At 51.8% G+C, this 20,277-nt stretch overlaps 2 protein-coding genes across 2 annotated transcripts; one reads left to right on the plus strand and one right to left on the minus strand.

The window, feature by feature from the left end:
• Window positions 1-1,340: 1,340 nt before the first annotated feature.
• Window positions 1,341-12,498, plus strand: masp1 (MBL associated serine protease 1). Its single transcript, XM_055226320.1, has 13 exons — window positions 1,341-1,570; window positions 4,433-4,658; window positions 4,739-4,870; window positions 6,412-6,608; window positions 6,747-6,894; window positions 9,868-9,986; window positions 10,093-10,171; window positions 10,630-10,758; window positions 10,830-10,904; window positions 11,014-11,258; window positions 11,476-11,664; window positions 11,776-12,045; window positions 12,214-12,498. The coding sequence occupies exons 1-13, from the start codon at window positions 1,412-1,414 to the stop codon at window positions 12,361-12,363; spliced, it is 2,118 nt and encodes a 705-aa protein (XP_055082295.1). The 5' UTR covers window positions 1,341-1,411; the 3' UTR covers window positions 12,364-12,498.
• Window positions 12,499-13,200: 702 nt separating this feature from the next.
• On the minus strand, window positions 13,201-16,445 carry LOC117379947 (ankyrin repeat domain-containing protein 1-like). The gene is made up of 5 exons (XM_033976641.2): window positions 16,251-16,445; window positions 15,766-15,864; window positions 14,557-14,655; window positions 14,304-14,402; window positions 13,201-13,281 (listed from the first exon to the last, which is right to left on the minus strand). Exons 1-5 carry the CDS (start codon window positions 16,443-16,445, stop codon window positions 13,201-13,203), a joined length of 573 nt encoding a protein of 190 aa, XP_033832532.2.
• Window positions 16,446-20,277: the final 3,832 nt, after the last annotated feature.

Genomic DNA, 20,277 nt, shown 5'->3' on the forward strand with positions numbered 1-20,277 from the left:
TGGTCCTGGTTTAGTCCTGGTTTGGTCCTGGTTCAGTCCTGGTTTAGTCCTGGTTTAGTCCTGCTTTGGTCCTGGTTTGGTCCTGGTTTAGTCCTGGTTTAGTCCTGGTTTGGTCCTGGTTTAGTCCTGGTTTAGTCCTGGTTTGGTCCTGGTTTGGTCCTGATTTAGTCCTGGTTTGGTCCTGGTTTGGTCCTGGTTTAGTCCTGATTTAGTCCTAGTTTAGTCCTGGTTTAGTCCTGGTTCAGTCCTTGTTCAGTCCTGGTTTAGACCTGGTTTGGTCCTGATTTAGTCCTGGTTTAGTCCTGGTTTGGTCCTGGTTTAGTCCTGGTTTGGTCCTGGTTTGGTCCTGGTTTAGTCCTGGTTTAGTCCTGGTTTAGACCTGGTTTGGTCCTGGTTCAGTCCACGTGTCTTGGACACTCGGGTGAAGAGAGGGGCAGAGCTGTAGAGCACCACCTGGTGGTGAGTTGGATCTGCCTGTGGAGGAGGAAGGACAGACCTGACAGGCCCAAGTGTCTCATGAGGGTCTGTAAGGAAACACCTGGAGGAGCCTCTGTCAGGGGGTCTTCACCTCCGGGAGAGTTTCTCCCTGATCCCGGGGGAGGCTGGGGACATGGACTCTGAGTGGGACATGTCCTCCACCTCTATTGTCGATCCGGCCGCTCGTAGTTGTGGTCATAAGGTCTGCGGTGCCTCTCGCAGTGGCAATCCCTGAACCCGGTGGTGGACACTGGAAGTAAGGGATGCCATCAGGCTGAAGGAGGAGTCCTATCGAGCCTTGTTGGCTCGTGGGACTCCTGAGGAAGCTGAGTACGTTGTCAGGCGGTGGAATACTTTGAGAATCTCCTCAACCCTACGTCACATCTTTCGTGGAAAAGCAGAGACTGAGAACCCGGTGTTGGACTCGTTCATCAAACCTCTTTGAGCCGCTGCTCCTCCACGTGGAGAGGAGCAGCTGAGGCTCCTGCATCTGTCCATGGCTCCTGGACGCCTCCATGGGGAGGTGTTCATGTCCCACTGAGAGGAGGCCCCAAGGAAGACCCAGGACACACTGGAGGGACTATGTCTCTCGGCCTGGGAACACCTTGTGGTCCCACCGGAGGAGCTGGAGGAAGTGTCTGGGCTGAGGGAAGTCTGGGAGTCCCTGTTTAGAGCTGCTGGCCCTGCACCCCAGCCCTAGGGAGGAGAGGAGGAACATGGATGGATCATTTCTGTCAGTGGGACTTGTTTAGTATCGATACCTGTGAAACTTGGGGATCTGTTTTCGATACTCGTTTCAGTATCGCTCAGGATCTGACTCTCGATACTTGTCTTTACTGTAGTACTGCTGCACTGTTCTGTTGTTCCTAGACTCCCGGTGCTGCTGGCTCTGCTCTCATTGGCCGTGGAGGGTCATGTGATCACGCTCTCATCCATGTACGGGAGCCTGGAGTCGCCAAACTTCCCCGAGCCGTATCCCAGAGACCTGGACCTGGTCTGGGACATCCGAGTCCAGGCCGGGTTCAGGATCAGACTGGACTTCAGCCACTTCCACCTTGAGCCGTCGTACCTGTGCGAGTACGACTACGTCAAGGTACTGAGGCAGGGGAGGGGTCAGAGGTCAGGCTCACAGAGGGACCTGGATTAGTCCTGGTTTAGACCTGGTTTAGTCCTGGTTTAGTCCTGGTTCAGTCCTGGTCTAGTCATGCTTTAGTCCTGGTTTAGTCCTGGTTTAGACCTTGTTTAGTCCTGGTTTAGTCCTGGTTTAGTCCTGGTTTAGTCCTGGTTCAGTCTTGGTTTAGTCCTGGTTTAGTCCAGGTTTAGTCCTGGTTTAGTCCAGGTTTAGTCCTTGTTTAGTCCTGGTTCAGTCCTGGTTCAGTCCTGGTTTAGTCCTGGTTTAGTCCTGGTTTAGTCCTGGTTTAGTCCTGGTTTAGTCCTGGTTCAGCCCTGGTTTAGTCCTGCTTTAGTCCTGGTTCAGTCCTGGTCTAGTCCTGCTTTAGTCCTGGTTTAGTCCTGGTTTAGACCTTGTTTAGTCCTGGTTTAGTCCTGGTTTAGTCCAGGTTTAGTCCTGGTTCAGCCCTGGTTCAGCCCTGGTTCAGTCCTGGTTTAGTCCTGGTTTAGTCCTGGTTTAGTCCTGGTTTAGTCCTGGTTTAGTCCTGGTTTAGTCCAGGTTTAGTCCAGGTTTAGTCCTGGTTTAGTCCTGGTTTAGTCCTGGTTCAGTCTTGGTTTAGTCCTGGTTTAGTCCAGGTTTAGTCCTTGTTTAGTCCTTGTTTAGTCCTTGTTTAGTCCTGGTTCAGTCCTGGTTTAGTCCTGGTTTAGTCCTGGTTTAGTCCTGGTTTAGTCCTGGTTTAGTCCTGGTTCAGTCCTGGTTCAGTCCTGGTTTAGTCCTGGTTTAGTCCTGGTTTAGTCCTGGTTTAGTCCTGGTTTAGTCCAGGTTTAGTCCTTGTTTAGTCCTTGTTTAGTCCTTGTTTAGTCCTGGTTCAGTCCTGGTTTAGTCCTGGTTTAGTCCTGGTTCAGTCCTGGTTCAGTCCTGGTTTAGTCCTGGTTTAGTCCTGGTTTAGTCCTGGTTTAGTCCAGGTTTAGTCCTTGTTTAGTCCTTGTTTAGTCCTTGTTTAGTCCTTGTTTAGTCCTGGTTCAGTCCTGGTTTAGTCCTGGTTTAGTCCTGGTTTAGTCCTGGTTTAGTCCAGGTTTAGTCCTTGTTTAGTCCTTGTTTAGTCCTTGTTTAGTCCTGGTTCAGTCCTGGTTTAGTCCTGGTTTAGTCCTGGTTTAGTCCTGATTTAGTCCTGATTTAGCCCTGGTTTAGTCCTGGTTTAGTCCTGGTTTAGTCCAGGTTTAGTCCTGGTTTAGTCCAGGTTTAGTCCTTGTTTAGTCCTTGTTTAGTCCTGGTTCAGTCCTGGTTCAGTCCTGGTTTAGTCCTGGTTTAGTCCTGGTTTAGTCCTGGTTCAGTCTTGGTTTAGTCCTGGTTTAGTCCAGGTTTAGTCCTGGTTTAGTCCAGGTTTAGTCCTTGTTTAGTCCTGGTTCAGTCCTGGTTCAGTCCTGGTTTAGTCCTGGTTTAGTCCTGGTTTAGTCCTGGTTTAGTCCTGGTTTAGTCCTGGTTCAGCCCTGGTTTAGTCCTGCTTTAGTCCTGGTTCAGTCCTGGTCTAGTCCTGCTTTAGTCCTGGTTTAGTCCTGGTTTAGACCTTGTTTAGTCCTGGTTTAGTCCTGGTTTAGTCCAGGTTTAGTCCTGGTTCAGCCCTGGTTCAGCCCTGGTTCAGTCCTGGTTTAGTCCTGGTTTAGTCCTGGTTTAGTCCTGGTTTAGTCCTGGTTTAGTCCTGGTTTAGTCCAGGTTTAGTCCATGTTTAGTCCTGGTTTAGTCCTGGTTTAGTCCTGGTTCAGTCTTGGTTTAGTCCTGGTTTAGTCCAGGTTTAGTCCTTGTTTAGTCCTTGTTTAGTCCTTGTTTAGTCCTGGTTCAGTCCTGGTTTAGTCCTGGTTTAGTCCTGGTTTAGTCCTGGTTTAGTCCTGGTTCAGTCCTGGTTCAGTCCTGGTTTAGTCCTGGTTTAGTCCTGGTTTAGTCCTGGTTTAGTCCTGGTTTAGTCCAGGTTTAGTCCTTGTTTAGTCCTTGTTTAGTCCTGGTTCAGTCCTGGTTTAGTCCTGGTTTAGTCCTGATTTAGTCCTGATTTAGTCCTGATTTAGCCCTGGTTTAGTCCTGGTTTAGTCCTGGTTTAGTCCTGGTTTAGTCCTGGTTTAGTCCTGGTTTAGTCCTGGTTTAGTCCTGGTTTAGTCCTGGTTTAGTCCTGGTTTAGTCCTCTTTTCGGTGGGAGACTGTGTAAGAATGTAAAGCGTTTTATCAGAGGGTTCAGTGACCGGCCGCACGGGGTCAGGGGTCATGTGATAGACTGGACCAATCAGTGAGCAGTATCCTTGTTTACATTTCCACTGTTAGCGTGTTGGTGTGTTAGCGTGTTGGCGTGTTCGCAGAGGCTCGTTAGACGGTGTAGAGCAGCACATGTGGACGAGGGCGCTCAGCCTCAGACCATCGGCACAGATCAGCCGCCTCAGTGTGTCCGCCCCGGGGCAGCTGTGGCAGGAGTGTGTGACGTGTTAAAGACGACGCTCTGCAAATGACATTTTTTTTTTATCTTTCTCCCGTGTTTTAATGCTGTGCCCTCAAAAACATGAAAAGGGGTTTGATTTCATCCATGTTTGAGTAATCTAGAGATCTCTCTTGAGCTCTATTCAAACCCTCCTTACAGTTCGCTGTACGAGGCTCCGCCCACAAGCCTACATCACCCACGCTCCACACGACAATAAATAAACAAACACATGACACAAACTGTGCACTATGACGTGACAAACCTGGTGTGATGTGCAGGAGTTTCATTAGTGCTCTGAAGGGGAGGGGCTTAGCACAGAGAGCAGAGAATCATAAACCAAAGTGAAACTCGTTCATACGTTGTTCCTCTTTAATGTCTCTCAGGTGGAGGCAGATGGAGAGCTCTTAGGTCTCTTCTGCGGCTCAGAGCCCACAGACACAGAGGCGGTGCCAGGCTCCACCTCCTCCTCCTCCTCCACCTCCTCCTCCTCCTCCACCTCCTCCTCCTCTCCTCTGCTCTCCCCCTCCTCGTCTCTCTCCATCACCTTTAGGACAGATTATTCAGACGAGGACAGATACACAGGCTTCAGAGCCCACTACACAGCCCAGGGTGAGTGCGAGTACGACGACTACTACTACTACTATTACTTATGCCGCCCGTGGCTCACGCCGCCTGTCGCTGTGTTTCAGACGTTGATGAGTGCCTGGAGCGTTCAGACGAGGAGCTGCTCTGTGATCACTTCTGTCATAATTTCATTGGAGGATTTTACTGCTCCTGTCGCCATGGATACAAGCTCCACCCCGACAACCGCACCTGCACAGGTGAGAGGGAGGGCATCTGACACACAGGCAGGTGCAGGTGATTCGGTGCTGTGCTCCCTCTCTGGCCCCGCCCCTGCTCTCCAGTACAGAGCGCCCCCTGTCTGCGAGCTGTGGACCGACGCTCCAGATCACAGTCTAAGGCAGGGTCTCGGTCCTGGTCTCGGTCCTGGTCTCGGTCCTGGTCTCGGTCCTGGTCTCAGTATTGGTTCTGGTCTCGGTCCTGGTCTCGGTCCTGGTCTCGGTCCTGGTCTCAGTATTGGTTCTGGTCTCGGTCCTGGTCTCGGTCCTGGTCTCGGTCCTGGTCTCAGTATTGGTTCTGGTCTCGGTCCTGGTCTCGGTCCTGGTCTCGGTCCTGGTCTTGGTCCTGGTCTCGGTCCTGGCTCCGGTCTGGAGTCCGGTCTCGTCTGGACTTCTGTGACTGAGACTTAAATCTGGAGAATTCTGCTCAAATCAATCCACACAAAGTTTAACAGGAAAAAGACTCAGAGCCGGAGCCGCACGGAAAGTATCGAATATCAGATAGTAATCGATACAGAAACGAATATCGAAACTAGATCTTCATGTTTCACTGGTATAAGAAAAAAACAGGACTAAACCAGGTCTAAACCAGGTCTAAACCAGGTCTAAACCAGGTCTAAACCAGGTCTAAACCAGGACTAAACCAGCTCTAAACCAGCTCTAAACCAGGTCTTTATCAGGTCTAAACCAGGTCTTTATCAGGTCTAAACCAGGTCTAAACCAGGTCTAAACCAGGTCTAAACCAGGTCTAAACCAGGACTAAACCAGCTCTAAACCAGGTCTTTATCAGGTCTAAACCAGGTCTTTATCAGGTCTAAACCAGGTCTTTATCAGGTCTAAACCAGGTCTTTATCAGGTCTAAACCAGGTCTTTATCAGGTCTAAACCAGGTCTAAACCAGGTCTTTATCAGGTCTAAACCAGGTCTAAACCAGGTCTTTATCAGGTCTAAACCAGGTCTAAACCAGGTCTTTATCAGGTCGTGGTCTGGTCACACATGTGCTCTGTGGTCAGTCTAATCCTGCTCCTTGTGACTCAGATTTAGACCCGGATCAGACCAGAGTCAGAGTTTAGCCCCAGGTCAAACTATTAAGCCCTCAACACAATACAAACAAGAACTGAACCTCCAACACACCTCCAACTAGACCTCCAGACCTCCAACACACCTCCAACAGACCTCCAACTAGACCTCCAGACCTCCAACACACCTCCAACACACCTCCAACTAGACCTCCAACAGAAGATAGAAGACCGAGTCTTTTCCTCAGTAGGTTTCAGGTGGACCCTGTGGTCGGGGGCTCAGAGGCCACAGGCTGAGTACGAATGTCCAGACATCGTTTGGCTCTTCACATTGACCCTGTGGCATTCCCGGAGACCCTGCGGCGTCCCGGGGACCCCGCGGGGTTCCCGGGGACCCCGCGGCTTCCCGGGGACCCCGCGGCGTTCCCGGGCCACAGTGGGACCTGGGCGGCGTTCACTCGTGTGTTTGTTCCTTCTTGGTTTTACCTTCAGTCTTTTGTTTCAGTCCACTGCAAAGATGTGGTTTTCCGGGAGACTTCCGGGATCATCAGTAGTCCGGAATTTCCTGGATCTTACCCCAAATCCTCAGACTGTCAGTACCAGATCCAAGTCCAGACCGGGTTCAGGGTCCGACTGGAATTTGACCCAGTTTTTGATGTGGAGGACCATCCAGAGGCTACCTGCCCCTACGACTACGTGAAGGTCAGGGTTAATATAGACCTGGTTTAGACCTGGTTTAGTCCTGGTTTAGACCTGGTTTAGACCTGGTTTAGACCTGGTTTAGACCTGGTTTAGTCCTGGTTAAGACCTGGCTGAGTCCTGGTTCTGTTCTGGTTCCAGGTGGTGTCTGGGGGCCGTGAGTTGGGTCCGTTCTGTGGGTCTGTGGCTCCTGGTTCCATCGAGACTGAGTCCAGTTCTGTGATGATCCTGTTCCACAGCGACAACTCAGGAGAGAACCAGGGCTGGAGCCTCAACTACACCACTACAGGTACTAAACCAGGACTAGACCAGGACTAGACCAGGACTAGACCAGGACTAGACCAGGACTAGACCAGGACTAGACCAGGACTAGACCAGGACTAGACCAGGACTAGACCAGGACTAAACCAGGACTAGACCAGGACTAGACCAGGACTAGACCAGGACTAGACCAGGACTAGACCAGGACTAAACCAGGACTAGACCAGGACTAAACCAGGACTAGACCAGGACTAGACCAGGACTAGACCAGGACTAGACCAGGACTAGACCAGGACTAAACCAGGACTAGACCAGGACTAAACCAGGACTAAACCAGGACTAAACCAGGACTAGACCAGGACTAGACCAGGACTAGACCAGGACTAAACCAGGACTAAACCAGGACTAGACCAGGACTAAACCAGGACTAGACCAGGACTAAACCAGGACTAAACCAGGACTAGACCAGGACTAGACCAGGACTAGACCAGGACTAGACCAGGACTAGACCAGGACTAGACCAGGACTAAACCAGGACTAGACCAGGACTAGACCAGGACTAGACCAGGACTAGACCAGGACTAGACCAGGACTAAACCAGGACTAGACCAGGACTAAACCAGGACTAGACCAGGACTAGACCAGGACTAGACCAGGACTAGACCAGGACTAGACCAGGACTAAACCAGGACTAGACCAGGACTAAACCAGGACTAAACCAGGACTAAACCAGGACTAGACCAGGACTAGACCAGGACTAGACCAGGACTAAACCAGGACTAAACCAGGACTAGACCAGGACTAAACCAGGACTAGACCAGGACTAAACCAGGACTAAACCAGGACTAGACCAGGACTAGACCAGGACTAGACCAGGACTAGACCAGGACTAGACCAGGACTAGACCAGGACTAAACCAGGACTAAACCAGGACTAAACCAGGACTAGACCAGGACTAGACCAGGACTAGACCAGGACTAAACCAGGACTAAACCAGGACTAAACCAGGACTAGACCAGGACTAGACCAGGACTAGACCAGGACTAAACCAGGACTAAACCAGGACTAGACCAGGACTAGACCAGGACTAAACCAGGACTAAACCAGGACTAGACCAGGACTAGACCAGGACTAAACCAGGACTAGACCAGGACTAAACCAGGACTAAACCAGGACTAAACCAGGACTAGACCAGGACTAGACCAGGACTAAACCAGGACTAAACCAGGACTAGACCAGGACTAAACCAGGACTAGACCAGGACTAAACCAGGACTAGACCAGGACTAGACCAGGACTAGACCAGGACTAAACCAGGACTAGACCAGGACTAGACCAGGACTAGACCAGGACTAGACCAGGACTAGACCAGGACTAAACCAGGACTAGACCAGGACTAAACCAGGACTAAACCAGGACTAAACCAGGACTAGACCAGGACTAGACCAGGACTAGACCAGGACTAAACCAGGACTAAACCAGGACTAGACCAGGACTAAACCAGGACTAAACCAGGACTAAACCAGGACTAGACCAGGACTAGACCAGGACTAGACCAGGACTAAACCAGGACTAAACCAGGACTAAACCAGGACTAGACCAGGACTAAACCAGGACTAAACCAGGACTAGACCAGGACTAGACCAGGACTAAACCAGGACTAGACCAGGACTAGACCAGGACTAGACCAGGACTAAACCAGGACTAAACCAGGACTAAACCAGGACTAAACCAGGACTAGACCAGGACTAAACCAGGACTAAACCAGGACTAAACCAGGACTAGACCAGGACTAAACCAGGACTAGACCAGGACTAAACCAGGACTAAACCAGGACTAGACCAGGACTAGACCAGGACTAGACCAGGACTAAACCAGGACTAAACCAGGACTAGACCAGGACTAAACCAGGACTAGACCAGGACTAGACCAGGACTAAACCAGGACTAGACCAGGACTAGACCAGGACTAGACCAGGACTAGACCAGGACTAGACCAGGACTAAACCAGGACTAAACCAGGACTAGACCAGGACTAGACCAGGACTAAACCAGGACTAAACCAGGACTAGACCAGGACTAAACCAGGACTAGACCAGGACTAAACCAGGACTAGACCAGGACTAGACCAGGACTAAACCAGGACTAGACCAGGACTAGACCAGGACTAGACCAGGACTAAACCAGGACTAGACCAGGACTAGACCAGGACTAGACCAGGACTAAACCAGGACTAGACCAGGACTAGACCAGGACTAGACCAGGACTAGACCAGGACTAGACCAGGACTAAACCAGGACTAGACCAGGACTAGACCAGGACTAGACCAGGACTAGACCAGGACTAAACCAGGACTAAACCAGGACTAGACCAGGACTAGACCAGGACTAGACCAGGACTAGACCAGGACTAGACCAGGACTAAACCAGGACTAGACCAGGACTAGACCAGGACTAAACCAGGACTAAACCAGGACTAGACCAGGACTAGACCAGGACTAGACCAGGACTAAACCAGGACTAGACCAGGACTAGACCAGGACTAGACCAAGACTAGACCAGGACTAAACCAGGACTAGACCAGGACTAGACCAGGACTAGACCAGGACTAAACCAGGACTAGACCAGGACTAGACCAGGACTAGACCAGGACTAGACCAGGACAAGACCAGGACTAGACCAGGACTAGACCAGGACTAGACCAGGATTAAACCAGGACTAGACCAGGACTAGACCAGGACTAGACCAGGACAAGACCAGGACTAGACCAGGACTAGACCAGGACTAAACCAGGACTAGACCAGGACTAGACCAGGACTAGACCAGGACTAGACCAGGACAAGACCAGGACTAGACCAGGACTAGACCAGGACTAGACCAGGACTAGACCAGGACAAGACCAGGACTAGACCAGGACTAAACCAGAACTAGACCAGGACTAGACCAGGACTAAACCAGGACTAAACACAGATTGAACCAGGACTTTTTCATTTTAACGTTACAGGAAGTGTATGCCCCGCCCCTGAGACTCCGCCCCACGCTGTTCTGAGTCCCGTCCAATCAGAATACAGCTTCACAGACCACGTGCTCTTCACCTGCCAATCAGGGCACAGGATTCTGAAGGTACAGCCTCGTGCTTCAGTTTTAGATGAGTTTGTTTGTTCTGTGTGAAAAGCGGAGTTTTATGACGGTGTTTCTGTTAAATATCGGATGGTTCTTGTTCTTTGAGGATGGACACTTCCTGGAGCACTTTCAGATCGACTGTCTGGCCAATGGGACGTGGAGCAGCAGCGCCCCCTTGTGTCAGGGTCAGAGCAGTTCTCACAAATCCCCCAACACTGACCCATCGCACTCATGTCCCGTGCATATGTCTGGACACAGCTAACTGCCATTAGCTATACAGCGTTATAGAGTTACACAAACGCACACAGACACACACAGACGCACACAGACGCACACAGACACACACAGACGCACACAGACGCACACAGACGCACACAGACTCACACAGACACACACAGACTCAGACTCACACAGACTCACACAGACTCACACAGACGCACACAGACTCACACAGACGCACACAGACTCAGACGCACACAGACGCACACAGACTCACACAGACGCACACAGACTCACACAGACTCACACAGACTCAGACTCACACAGACGCACACAGACTCACACAGACACACACAGACGCACACAGACTTGTGTATCGGTCCATATCCGTACAGTTGTCTCTCTGTGGTGTTGTGTGTTGCAGAGGTGGACTGTGGGAATCCTCCTCCTGTGACTCGGGCTCAGATCCTGTTTTTGGATCAGAACAGAACCACGTTTGGGTCCAAGGTCCGGTACCAGTGTGAGACGGAGCCGGGACTGAACCTGAGCACGAGTCAGTCACAAACATCTGAAATGTTTTCATCATTTAAATCTGTGATCATGATGTTGTACCATCACATTCAGGTGAGTTCAGGTGTGCAGCCAACGGGAAGTGGACCAGCCCAGAGACCGGGACCAGACCCCCCTCCTGCCAGACAGGTACCTCCCAGGCCGGGTTTAGACCGGGTTTAGACCGGGTTTAGACCGGGTTTAGACCTGGTTTAGACCTGGTTCAGTCCTGGTTCAGTCCTGGTTCTTGTCTCCTCAGGCTGTGGACTGTCTCGGTCTCTTCCGTCTTTGGTGAAGCGGATCGTTGGAGGTCGGACGGCAGACTCTGGAATGTTCCCCTGGCAGGTCCTGCTCCAAGTCCAGGACCGGACCAGGATCCCAGAGCAAAACTGGTTTGGATCCGGGTCTCTCTTGTCTGAGACCTGGGTCTTAACCGCCGCCCACGTCCTCAGGTCCCCACGGAGAGACGGGTCTGTGGTCCCCCTAGACCCCCAGCACATCCAGGTGTGTCAGATGCCCTCCCTGTGTGTGTGTCAGATGCCCTCCCTGTGTGTGTGTCAGATGCCCTCCCTGCGTGTGTCAGATGCCCTCCCTGTGTGTGTCAGATGCCCTCCCTGTGTGTGTCAGATGCCCTCCCCGTGTGTCAGATGCCCTCCCTGTGTGTGTCAGATGCCCTCCCTGTGTTAGGTCTGGTCCTGGTCTGACCCTGGTCTGGTTCCAGGTCTTCCTCGGGGTCCACAGCTCCAGTCTGAAGCACCAGGCGCAGCAGAGGATTGTGGGAGCTGTAGTCCTTCATCCCGACTTCCAGCCCCAGAACTACAACCACGACATCGCCCTCCTGAGGCTGAGCAGCGCGGCGCAGCTCAGTGATGTCATCCGTCCTGTCTGCCTCCCACCAATCAGGAGCCAGGTCAGAGTCAGGGAAGGGGTCAGGGTTAGACCTGGTTTAGTCCTGGTCTAAAGCCTCACTGTGGGACATTTCCTCACATTAGTTCATTTTAACCCCTTGCTCTCTCCTCAGACCGACCCTCCTCTGCCGGAGCCGCACACTCTCGGGGTGGTGGCGGGATGGGGCCTGTCCGTGACCCCTGACCCCGCGCTGTCCCCTGGCCCCGCCCCCCTGACCTCTGACCTGCTGCAGTTCGTGAAGCTGCCGGTGGTTCCTCAGGAGGAGTGTGTGGCGAGCTACGCGTCGCGCTCCGCCGACTACAACATCAGCCTGAGCATGTTCTGTGCCGGGTACAGCGAGGGCGGGCGCGACACCTGCCCGGGCGACAGCGGGGGGGCGTTTGTGCAGAGACAGGACCAGGGACAGAGACAGGACCAGGGACAGAGACAGGACCAGGGACAGAGACAGGACCAGAGACAGAGACAGGACCAGGGACAGAGACAGGACCAGGGACAGAGACAGGACCAGAGACAGGACCAGGGACAGGACCAAAGACAGAGACAGGACCAGGGACAGGACCAGAGACAGGACCAGAGGTGGACCGTGGTCGGGATCGTGTCCTGGGGCGGGCCTGAGGACTGTGGGTCTAAGAGGGTCTACGGAGTCTACACACGAGTGGAACACTACAGAGACTGGATCCTACAGACTATGAAGGACTAGACCAGGACTGAACCAGGACTAAACCAGGACTAGACCAGGACTAGACCAGGACTGAACCAGGACTAAACCAGGACTAGACCAGGACTAGACCAGGACTGAACCAGGACTAAACCAGGACTAGACCAGGACTAGACCAGGACTAGACCAGGACTAGACCAGGACTAGACCAGTTTCTCCTCTTTTAAACCTCATTATTTCTTGTGGCTGTTACATTTTAATATTTGTTTGTTTATTTTGTTCATTATTTCATATTAAAAATGTCACGTCTCATTTTGTGGAACAGATTTTATTTTTTACAGTTTAAAACCTCAAACAAACATTTGCTCTCTGTGCTAAGCCCCTCCCCCTTCAGAGCAGTATCACAATCAGCCGCATCGCACTAATGAAACTCCTGCACATCACACCAGGTTTGTCACGTCATAGTGCACAGTTTGTGTCATGTTTTTGTTTATTTATGGAGGATTGTCGTGTGTGGGTGATGTAGGTTTGTGGGCGGAGCCTCGTACATGGGTGATGTAGGCTTGTGGGCGGAGCCTCGTACTGCAAACCTTAAGGAGGGTCTGATAGGGAGTGGGAGAGATCTCTAGATTACTCAAACATGCATGCATCTAAAAGCTCTTAAAAACACTCTCCAGCTGTAGCTCCTCCTCTTAAAGCTACAGTCGCACTTTGAGTGATTCAGTTACACAAACAGCTTTAACACACAGCACACACCCTGCAGCGATAACACCACAAACACACAGACGCTCGGGTTCAAAATCTCCTCTGCAGCGCCTCCTTCTCCACAGCACCTCCTCCTCCTCCGCACCTCCTCCTCTGCAGCTCCTCATATGTAGTTCAGTTGTTTTGGTGCTGCTCCAGAATTGCTCTAATGTCCAACTGCCACTGCACCACCAAGTCCAGAGGAGTCTGCTCCTCCTGCAAGAGACCGGGCTTAGACCGGGCTTAGACCTGGGTTAGTCCTGGGTTAGTCCTGGTTCAGTCCTGGTCTAGACCCAGTCCAGTCACTATGTTGGTCCTGGTTCTGTACCGTGTCGGTCCTTGTTCTGTCCTGGGTCGGTCCTGGTTCAGTCCCGGGTCGGTCCTGGTTCTGTCCCGGGTCGGTCCTGGTTCAGTCCCGGGTCGGTCCTGGTTCTGTATCGTGTCAGTCCTGGTTTAGTCTCGTGTCGGTCCTGGTTCTGTCCCATGTCGGTCCTGTCCTGGTTTAGTCTCGTGTCGGTCCTGGTTCAGTCCCGGGTCGGTCCTGGTTCTGTCCCGGGTCGGTCCTGGTTTAGTCTCGTGTCGGTCCTGGTTCTGTCCCATGTCGGTCCTGTCCTGGTTTAGTCTCGTGTCGGTCCTGGTTCAGTCCCGGGTCGGTCCTGGTTCTGTCCCGGGTCGGTCCTGGTTCAGTCCCGGGTCGGTCCTGGTTCTGTATCGTGTCAGTCCTGGTTTAGTCTCGTGTCGGTCCTGGTTCTGTCCCATGTCGGTCCTGTCCTGGTTTAGTCTCGTGTCGGTCCTGGTTCTGTCCCATGTCGGTCCTGTCCTGGTTTAGTCTCGTGTCGGTCCTGGTTCAGTCCCGGGTCGGTCCTGGTTCTGTCCCGGGTCGGTCCTGGTTTAGTCTCGTGTCGGTCCTGGTTCTGTCCCATGTCGGTCCTGTCCTGGTTTAGTCTCGTGTCGGTCCTGGTTCAGTCCCGGGTCGGTCCTGGTTCTGTCCCGGGTCGGTCCTGGTTCAGTCCCGGGTCGGTCCTGGTTCTGTATCGTGTCAGTCCTGGTTTAGTCTCGTGTCGGTCCTGGTTCTGTCCCATGTCGGTCCTGTCCTGGTTTAGTCTCGTGTCGGTCCTGGTTCTGTACCGGGTCGGTCCTGGTTCTGTGCCGGGTCGGTCCTGGTTCTGTGCCGGGTCGGTCCTGGTTCTGTACCGGGTCGGTCCTGGTTCTGTGCCGGGTCGGTCCTGGTTCTGTACCGTGTTGGTCAGGTGGCGGTGGGCTCCGTGCCGTAGCAGGAGTTGGATCATGTTGGTTCTGTTGAGTCTGACGGCGTCGTGTAGCGGACTGTCCCCCTCCTCCAAAACAAACACAACTGATCACATGACCAAACCACGGACCCTCTCGCTGTGAGGCAGAGGTGCTAACCACTCTGCCACCTCACCCCGCAGGAGCATAGGCTCCTGATTGGCTGAGCAGACAGGACACAGACTCCTGATTGGCTGACGTTACCTTGTCCTGGGAGTTGACGGAGGCTCCTGATTGGATGAGCAGCTCGGTGCAGCTCTGATGCCCCGCCCTCACCGACACGTGCAGCGGCGTGCTGTCCAACTGTGGACGGACACCAGTGAGATTATCATAAACCTACAGGAAGAGGACTTATAGTACAAGTAGTACTTGTACCCTGTAGAAGTACCTACAGTAGTATTAGTAGTAGTAGTACTTGTGCCCTGTACAGTGAGACTAAAAATATTTATTTATCCACCAACTGTTCAAGTTCTTCACTTAAAAAGACGAGACGCCTGTAATTTTCATCAGTTTCACTTCAACTATGAGACAGAAAGAATCCAGGATTTTAACATAATTTATTTCCAAATGATGTTGTAAAATAAGTATTTGGTCAATAACAGAAGTTCATCTCATACTTTGTTACATTCTCTTTGTTGCAGTGACAGGTCGTTTTCTGTCTCCAGAGGTTTTCTCTGTTGCTGTAGTTTGGTCCGTTCCTCCTGCAGATCTCCTCTAGAGCAGTGATGTTTTGGGACAACATGGAGACTGGGCCACTCCAGGACCTTGAAATGCTTCTTACTCCTCTCCTTCGTTGCCCGGGCGATGTGTTTGGATCATTGTCACGCTGAAAGACCCAGACACGTTTCATCTTCAGTTCCCTCGCTGATGGAAGGAGGTTTTCACTCAAAATCTCACGATACTTGGCCCCGTTCATTCTTTCCTTTACACGGATCAGTCGTCCTGGTCCATTTGCAGAAAAACAGCCCCAAATCATGATGTTTCCACCCCCATGATTCACAGTAGGTCTGGTCTTTGGATGAGACTCAACATTCTTTCTCCTACAAACGTGACAGGTTTTTACCAAAAAGTTCTATAATTTGGTTTGATCTGACCCTGTGACATTGTCCCAATCCTCTTCTGGATCATCCAAATGCTTCTATCAATCTTCAGACAGGCCTGGACATGTCCCGTCTTAATCAGGGGACATGTCTGGCACTGCAGGATTTGAGTCCCTGGTGGTGTAGTGTGTTACTGATGGTCCCTTTGTTACTTTGGTCCCAGCTCCCCCCCCCAAAGTGAACCTACGATGAAAATTACAGGCTTCTCTGATCTTTTTAAGTGGAGAACTTGAACAATTGGTGGCTGAATAAATACTTATTTGCTCCACTGTAGTAGTACTTACAGCAGTATTAGTAGATGTAGTACTTGTACCTTGTCTAATGCAGTTATGTTGGCTCCTTTCTGCAGTAACATTCTGAGTACAGCAGGATTTCCTCCTCGACAGGCTGCGTGGAGACAGGTCGTATCCAACTGTGCACACAAGTATACTGCACAGTACTGCACAGTACTGCACAGTACTACACAGTACTGCGCAGTACTACACAGTACTACACAGTACTGCGCAGTACTGCACAGTACTGCACAGTACTACACAGTACTGCGCAGTACTACACAGTACTACACAGTACTGTGCAGTACTGCACAGTACTGCACAGTACTGCACAGTACTGCACAGTACTGCACAGTACTACACAGTACTGCGCAGTACTACACAGTACTACACAGTACTGCGCAGTACTGCACAGTACTGCGCAGTACTGCACAGTACTACACAGTACTGCACAGTACTACACAGTACTACACAGTACTGCACAGTACTACACAGTACTGTGCAGTATTACAGTCCTATCTTGTACCTTGTCAGTGGCGGTGACATCGGCTCCGCTCTCTAACAGTTTGGACACGACCTCTGCGTGACCTCTGAAGCAGAGCCGTGCGCTCGAACTGAGACACAAAGACATAAACGAGCTGTGAGTCCAGTCGTCCTCTGGGTCTGAGTCCGGAGGTGGAGACTCTGGCTCCACCTCCTCACACCTGCGTCTCATCAACATCAAGCCTCCACCCGTGAGTACGAGGCTGAGGTCTCCTCCTCAGTGTTTCCTCGTGGTTCTCTGTCCTCTGACCCACCTCCACCGGGACAAACACCACCCCCCCGACCCCGCTATCAGCGACCTCCGCCCGAACACCCACCACCCTCAACTACACCACCTGCCCCGACATCCACCTGTCACATTTTGTATCATAAATAAACTCTGTCCTGGATCTTTGGTCACAAAAACAAATGAGCAAATACAAAACTGTTCATATAAAAAAGAAAAAAGAAAACAAATGAAATGATATAATGAAATTTAATTAAATATCAAATAAAAAAATAAATAAACATCAAATGAATAAATTAAAATTAAATAAATACAGTACAGTACTACAATACTACAATACAGTACAGTACTACAGTACTAAAGTACAGTACAGTACTACAGTACAGTACTACAGTACTAAAGTACAGTACAGTACTACAGTACAGTACTACAGTACTAAAGTACTACAGTACAGTACAGTACTACAATACTACAGTACAGTACAGTACTACAATACAGTACTACACTACAGTACTAAAGTACTACAATACAGTACAGTACTACAGTACTACAGTACAGTACTACAGTACAGTACAGTACTACAGTACAGTACTACAGTACTAAAGTACTACAGTACAGTACAGTACTACAGTACAGTACTACAATACAGTACTACAGTACTACAGTACAGTACTACAATACAGTACTACAGTACTAAAGTACTACAGTACAGTACAGTACTACAATACACTACAGTACTACAGTACAGTACTAAAGTACTACAGTACAGTACTACAGTACAGTACTACAATACAGTACTACACTACAGTACTAAAGTACTACAATACAGTACAGTACTACAGTACTACAGTACAGTACTACAGTACTACAGTACAGTACAGTACTACAGTACAGTACTACAGTACTAAAGTACTACAGTACAGTACAGTACTACAATACTACAGTACAGTACAGTACTACAATACAGTACTACACTACAGTACTAAAGTACTACAATACACTACAGTACTACAGTACTACAGTACAGTACTACAGTACTACAGTACAGTACAGTACTACAGTACAGTACTACAGTACTAAAGTACTACAGTACAGTACAGTACTACAGTACAGTACTACAATACAGTACTACAGTACTACAGTACAGTACTACAATACAGTACTACAGTACTAAAGTACTACAGTACAGTACAGTACTACAATACACTACAGTACTACAGTACAGTACTAAAGTACTACAGTACAGTACAGTACTACAGTACAGTACTACAGTACTACAGTGTCATACACAGAGGCCCCTCCGGTATCTCACCACGCCCCCCCAGGGGGGCGCGCCCCACTATTTGAGAACCACTGATACAAACACACACACACACACACACACACACCCCCCCACACACACACACACACACACACACACACACACACACACACACACACACATTTGTTTTTGTTTTGGGGTCACTGATGACATCATCCTTGTGTAAAACTGTAAATGAGCCTTTAGGAGGCGCCAGTGCAACTAAACCAGAGGTCAGAGGTCAGGGCTATTTCTGTTTTGTTAGAATTAGACAGAAGATTTATGACAAAGACCTGGTCTAGTCCTGGTCTCGTCCTGGTCTCGTCCTGGTCTCGTCCTGGTCTCGTCCTGGTCTCGTCCTGGTTTAGTCCTGGTCTCGTCCTGGTCTCGTCCTGGTCTAGTCCTGGTCTCGTCCTGGTCTAGTCCTGGTCTCGTCCTGGTTCAGTCCTGGTCTCGTCCTGGTCTAGTCCTGGTCTCGTCCTGGTTTAGTCCTGGTCTCGTCCTGGTCTCGTCCTGGTCTCGTCCTGGTCTAGTCCTGGTCTCGTCCTGGTCTCGTCCTGGTCTCGTCCTGGTCTCGTCCTGGTCTCGTCCTGGTCTAGTCCTGGTCTCGTCCTGGTCTAGTCCTGGTCTAGTCCTGGTCTCGTCCTGGTCTCGTCCTGGTCTCGTCCTGGTCTAGTCCTGGTCTCGTCCTGGTTCAGTCCTGGTCTCGTCCTGGTCTCGTCCTGGTCTCGTCCTGGTCTAGTCCTGGTTCAGTCCTGGTCTCGTCCTGGTCTCGTCCTGGTCTAGTCCTGGTCTCGTCCTGGTTCAGTCCTGGTCTCGTCCTGGTCTAGTCCTGGTCTCGTCCTGGTCTCGTCCTGGTTTAGTCCTGGTCTCGTCCTGGTCTAGTCCTGGTCTGGTCCTGGTCTGGTCCTGGTCTGGTCCTGGTCTAGTCCTGGTCTAGTCCTGGTCTAGTCCAGGTCTCGTCCTGGTCTCGTCCTGGTCTCGTCCTGGTCTCAGACTCACGGCGTCTCTGGCGTTCACGTCTCCTTTGATGGACAGGTATCTATCGATGATGTCGTGTTTCTGCTCCTCACAGGCCGTGAAAAAGTCGTCCTCATCCACGAAGTACGGCTGAAGGTCAAAGGTCAGAGGTCAGAGGTCAATACAGAGACATCACCTGACCCTCTGCCCGACCAACAGCAGCCATGGATCTGTGAAACCAACAGCGGCCTACCTGACGCCTCCTGACGCCTCCTGACACCTCCTGACGCCTCCTGACACCTCCTGACGCCTCCTGACCCTTCCTGACGCCTCCTGACGCCTCCTGACGCCTCCTGACCCCTCCTCTCTCCTCCTCCTCACCTCTCTGGTCACGTCACCTCCTCCTCACCTCTCTGGTCACGTCGCCTCCTCCTCCTCACCTCTCTGGTTACGTCGCCTCCTCCTCACCTCTCTGGTCACGTCGCCTCCTCCTCCTCCTCCTCACCTCTCTGGTTACGTCGCCTCCTCCTCACCTCTCTGGTCACGTCGCCTCCTCCTCACCTCTCTGGTCACGTCGCCTCCTCCTCACCTCTCTGGTCACGTCGCCTCCTCCTCCTCACCTCTCTGGTTACGTCGCCTCCTCCTCACCTCTCTGGTCACGTCGCCTCCTCCTCCTCACCTCTCTGGTCACGTCGCCTCCTCCTCCTCCTCACCTCTCTGGTTACGTCGCCTCCTCCTCCTCCTCACCTCTCTGGTTACGTCGCCTCCTCCTCCTCCTCACCTCTCTGGTCACGTCGCCTCCTCCTCCTCACCTCTCTGGTCACGTCGCCTCCTCCTCCTCACCTCTCTGGTCACGTCGCCTCCTCCTCCTCCTCACCTCTCTGGTCACGTCGCCTCCTCCTCCTCACCTCTCTGGTCACGTCGCCTCCTCCTCACCTCTCTGGTCACGTCGCCTCCTCTCCTCCTCCTCCTCACCTCTCTGGTCACGTCGCCTCCTCCTCCTCCTCACCTCTCTGGTCACGTCGCCTCCTCCTCCTCACCTCTCTGGTCACGTCGCCTCCTCCTCCTCCTCACCTCTCTGGTCACGTCGCCTCCTCCTCCTCCTCACCTCTCTGGTCACGTCGCCTCCTCCTCCTCCTCACCTCTCTGGTCACGTCGCCTCCTCTCCTCCTCCTCCTCACCTCTCTGGTCACGTCGCCTCCTCCTCCTCCTCCTCCTCACCTCTCTGGTCACGTCGCCTCCTCCTCCTCCTCACCTCTCTGGTCACGTCGCCTCCTCCTCACCTCTCTGGTCACGTCGCCTCCTCCTCCTCCTCACCTCTCTGGTCACGTCGCCTCCTCCTCCTCCTCACCTCTCTGGTCACGTCGCCTCCTCCTCCTCACCTCTCTGGTCACGTCGCCTCCTCCTCCTCCTCCTCACCTCTCTGGTCACGTCGCCTCCTCCTCCTCCTCACCTCTCTGGTCACGTCGCCTCCTCCTCCTCACCTCTCTGGTCACGTCGCCTCCTCCTCCTCCTCACCTCTCT

The sequence above is a fragment of the Periophthalmus magnuspinnatus genome, chromosome 13, assembly GCF_009829125.3.
Source record: "Periophthalmus magnuspinnatus isolate fPerMag1 chromosome 13, fPerMag1.2.pri, whole genome shotgun sequence".
In the NCBI taxonomy this organism is placed as follows: domain Eukaryota; kingdom Metazoa; phylum Chordata; class Actinopteri; order Gobiiformes; family Gobiidae; genus Periophthalmus; species Periophthalmus magnuspinnatus.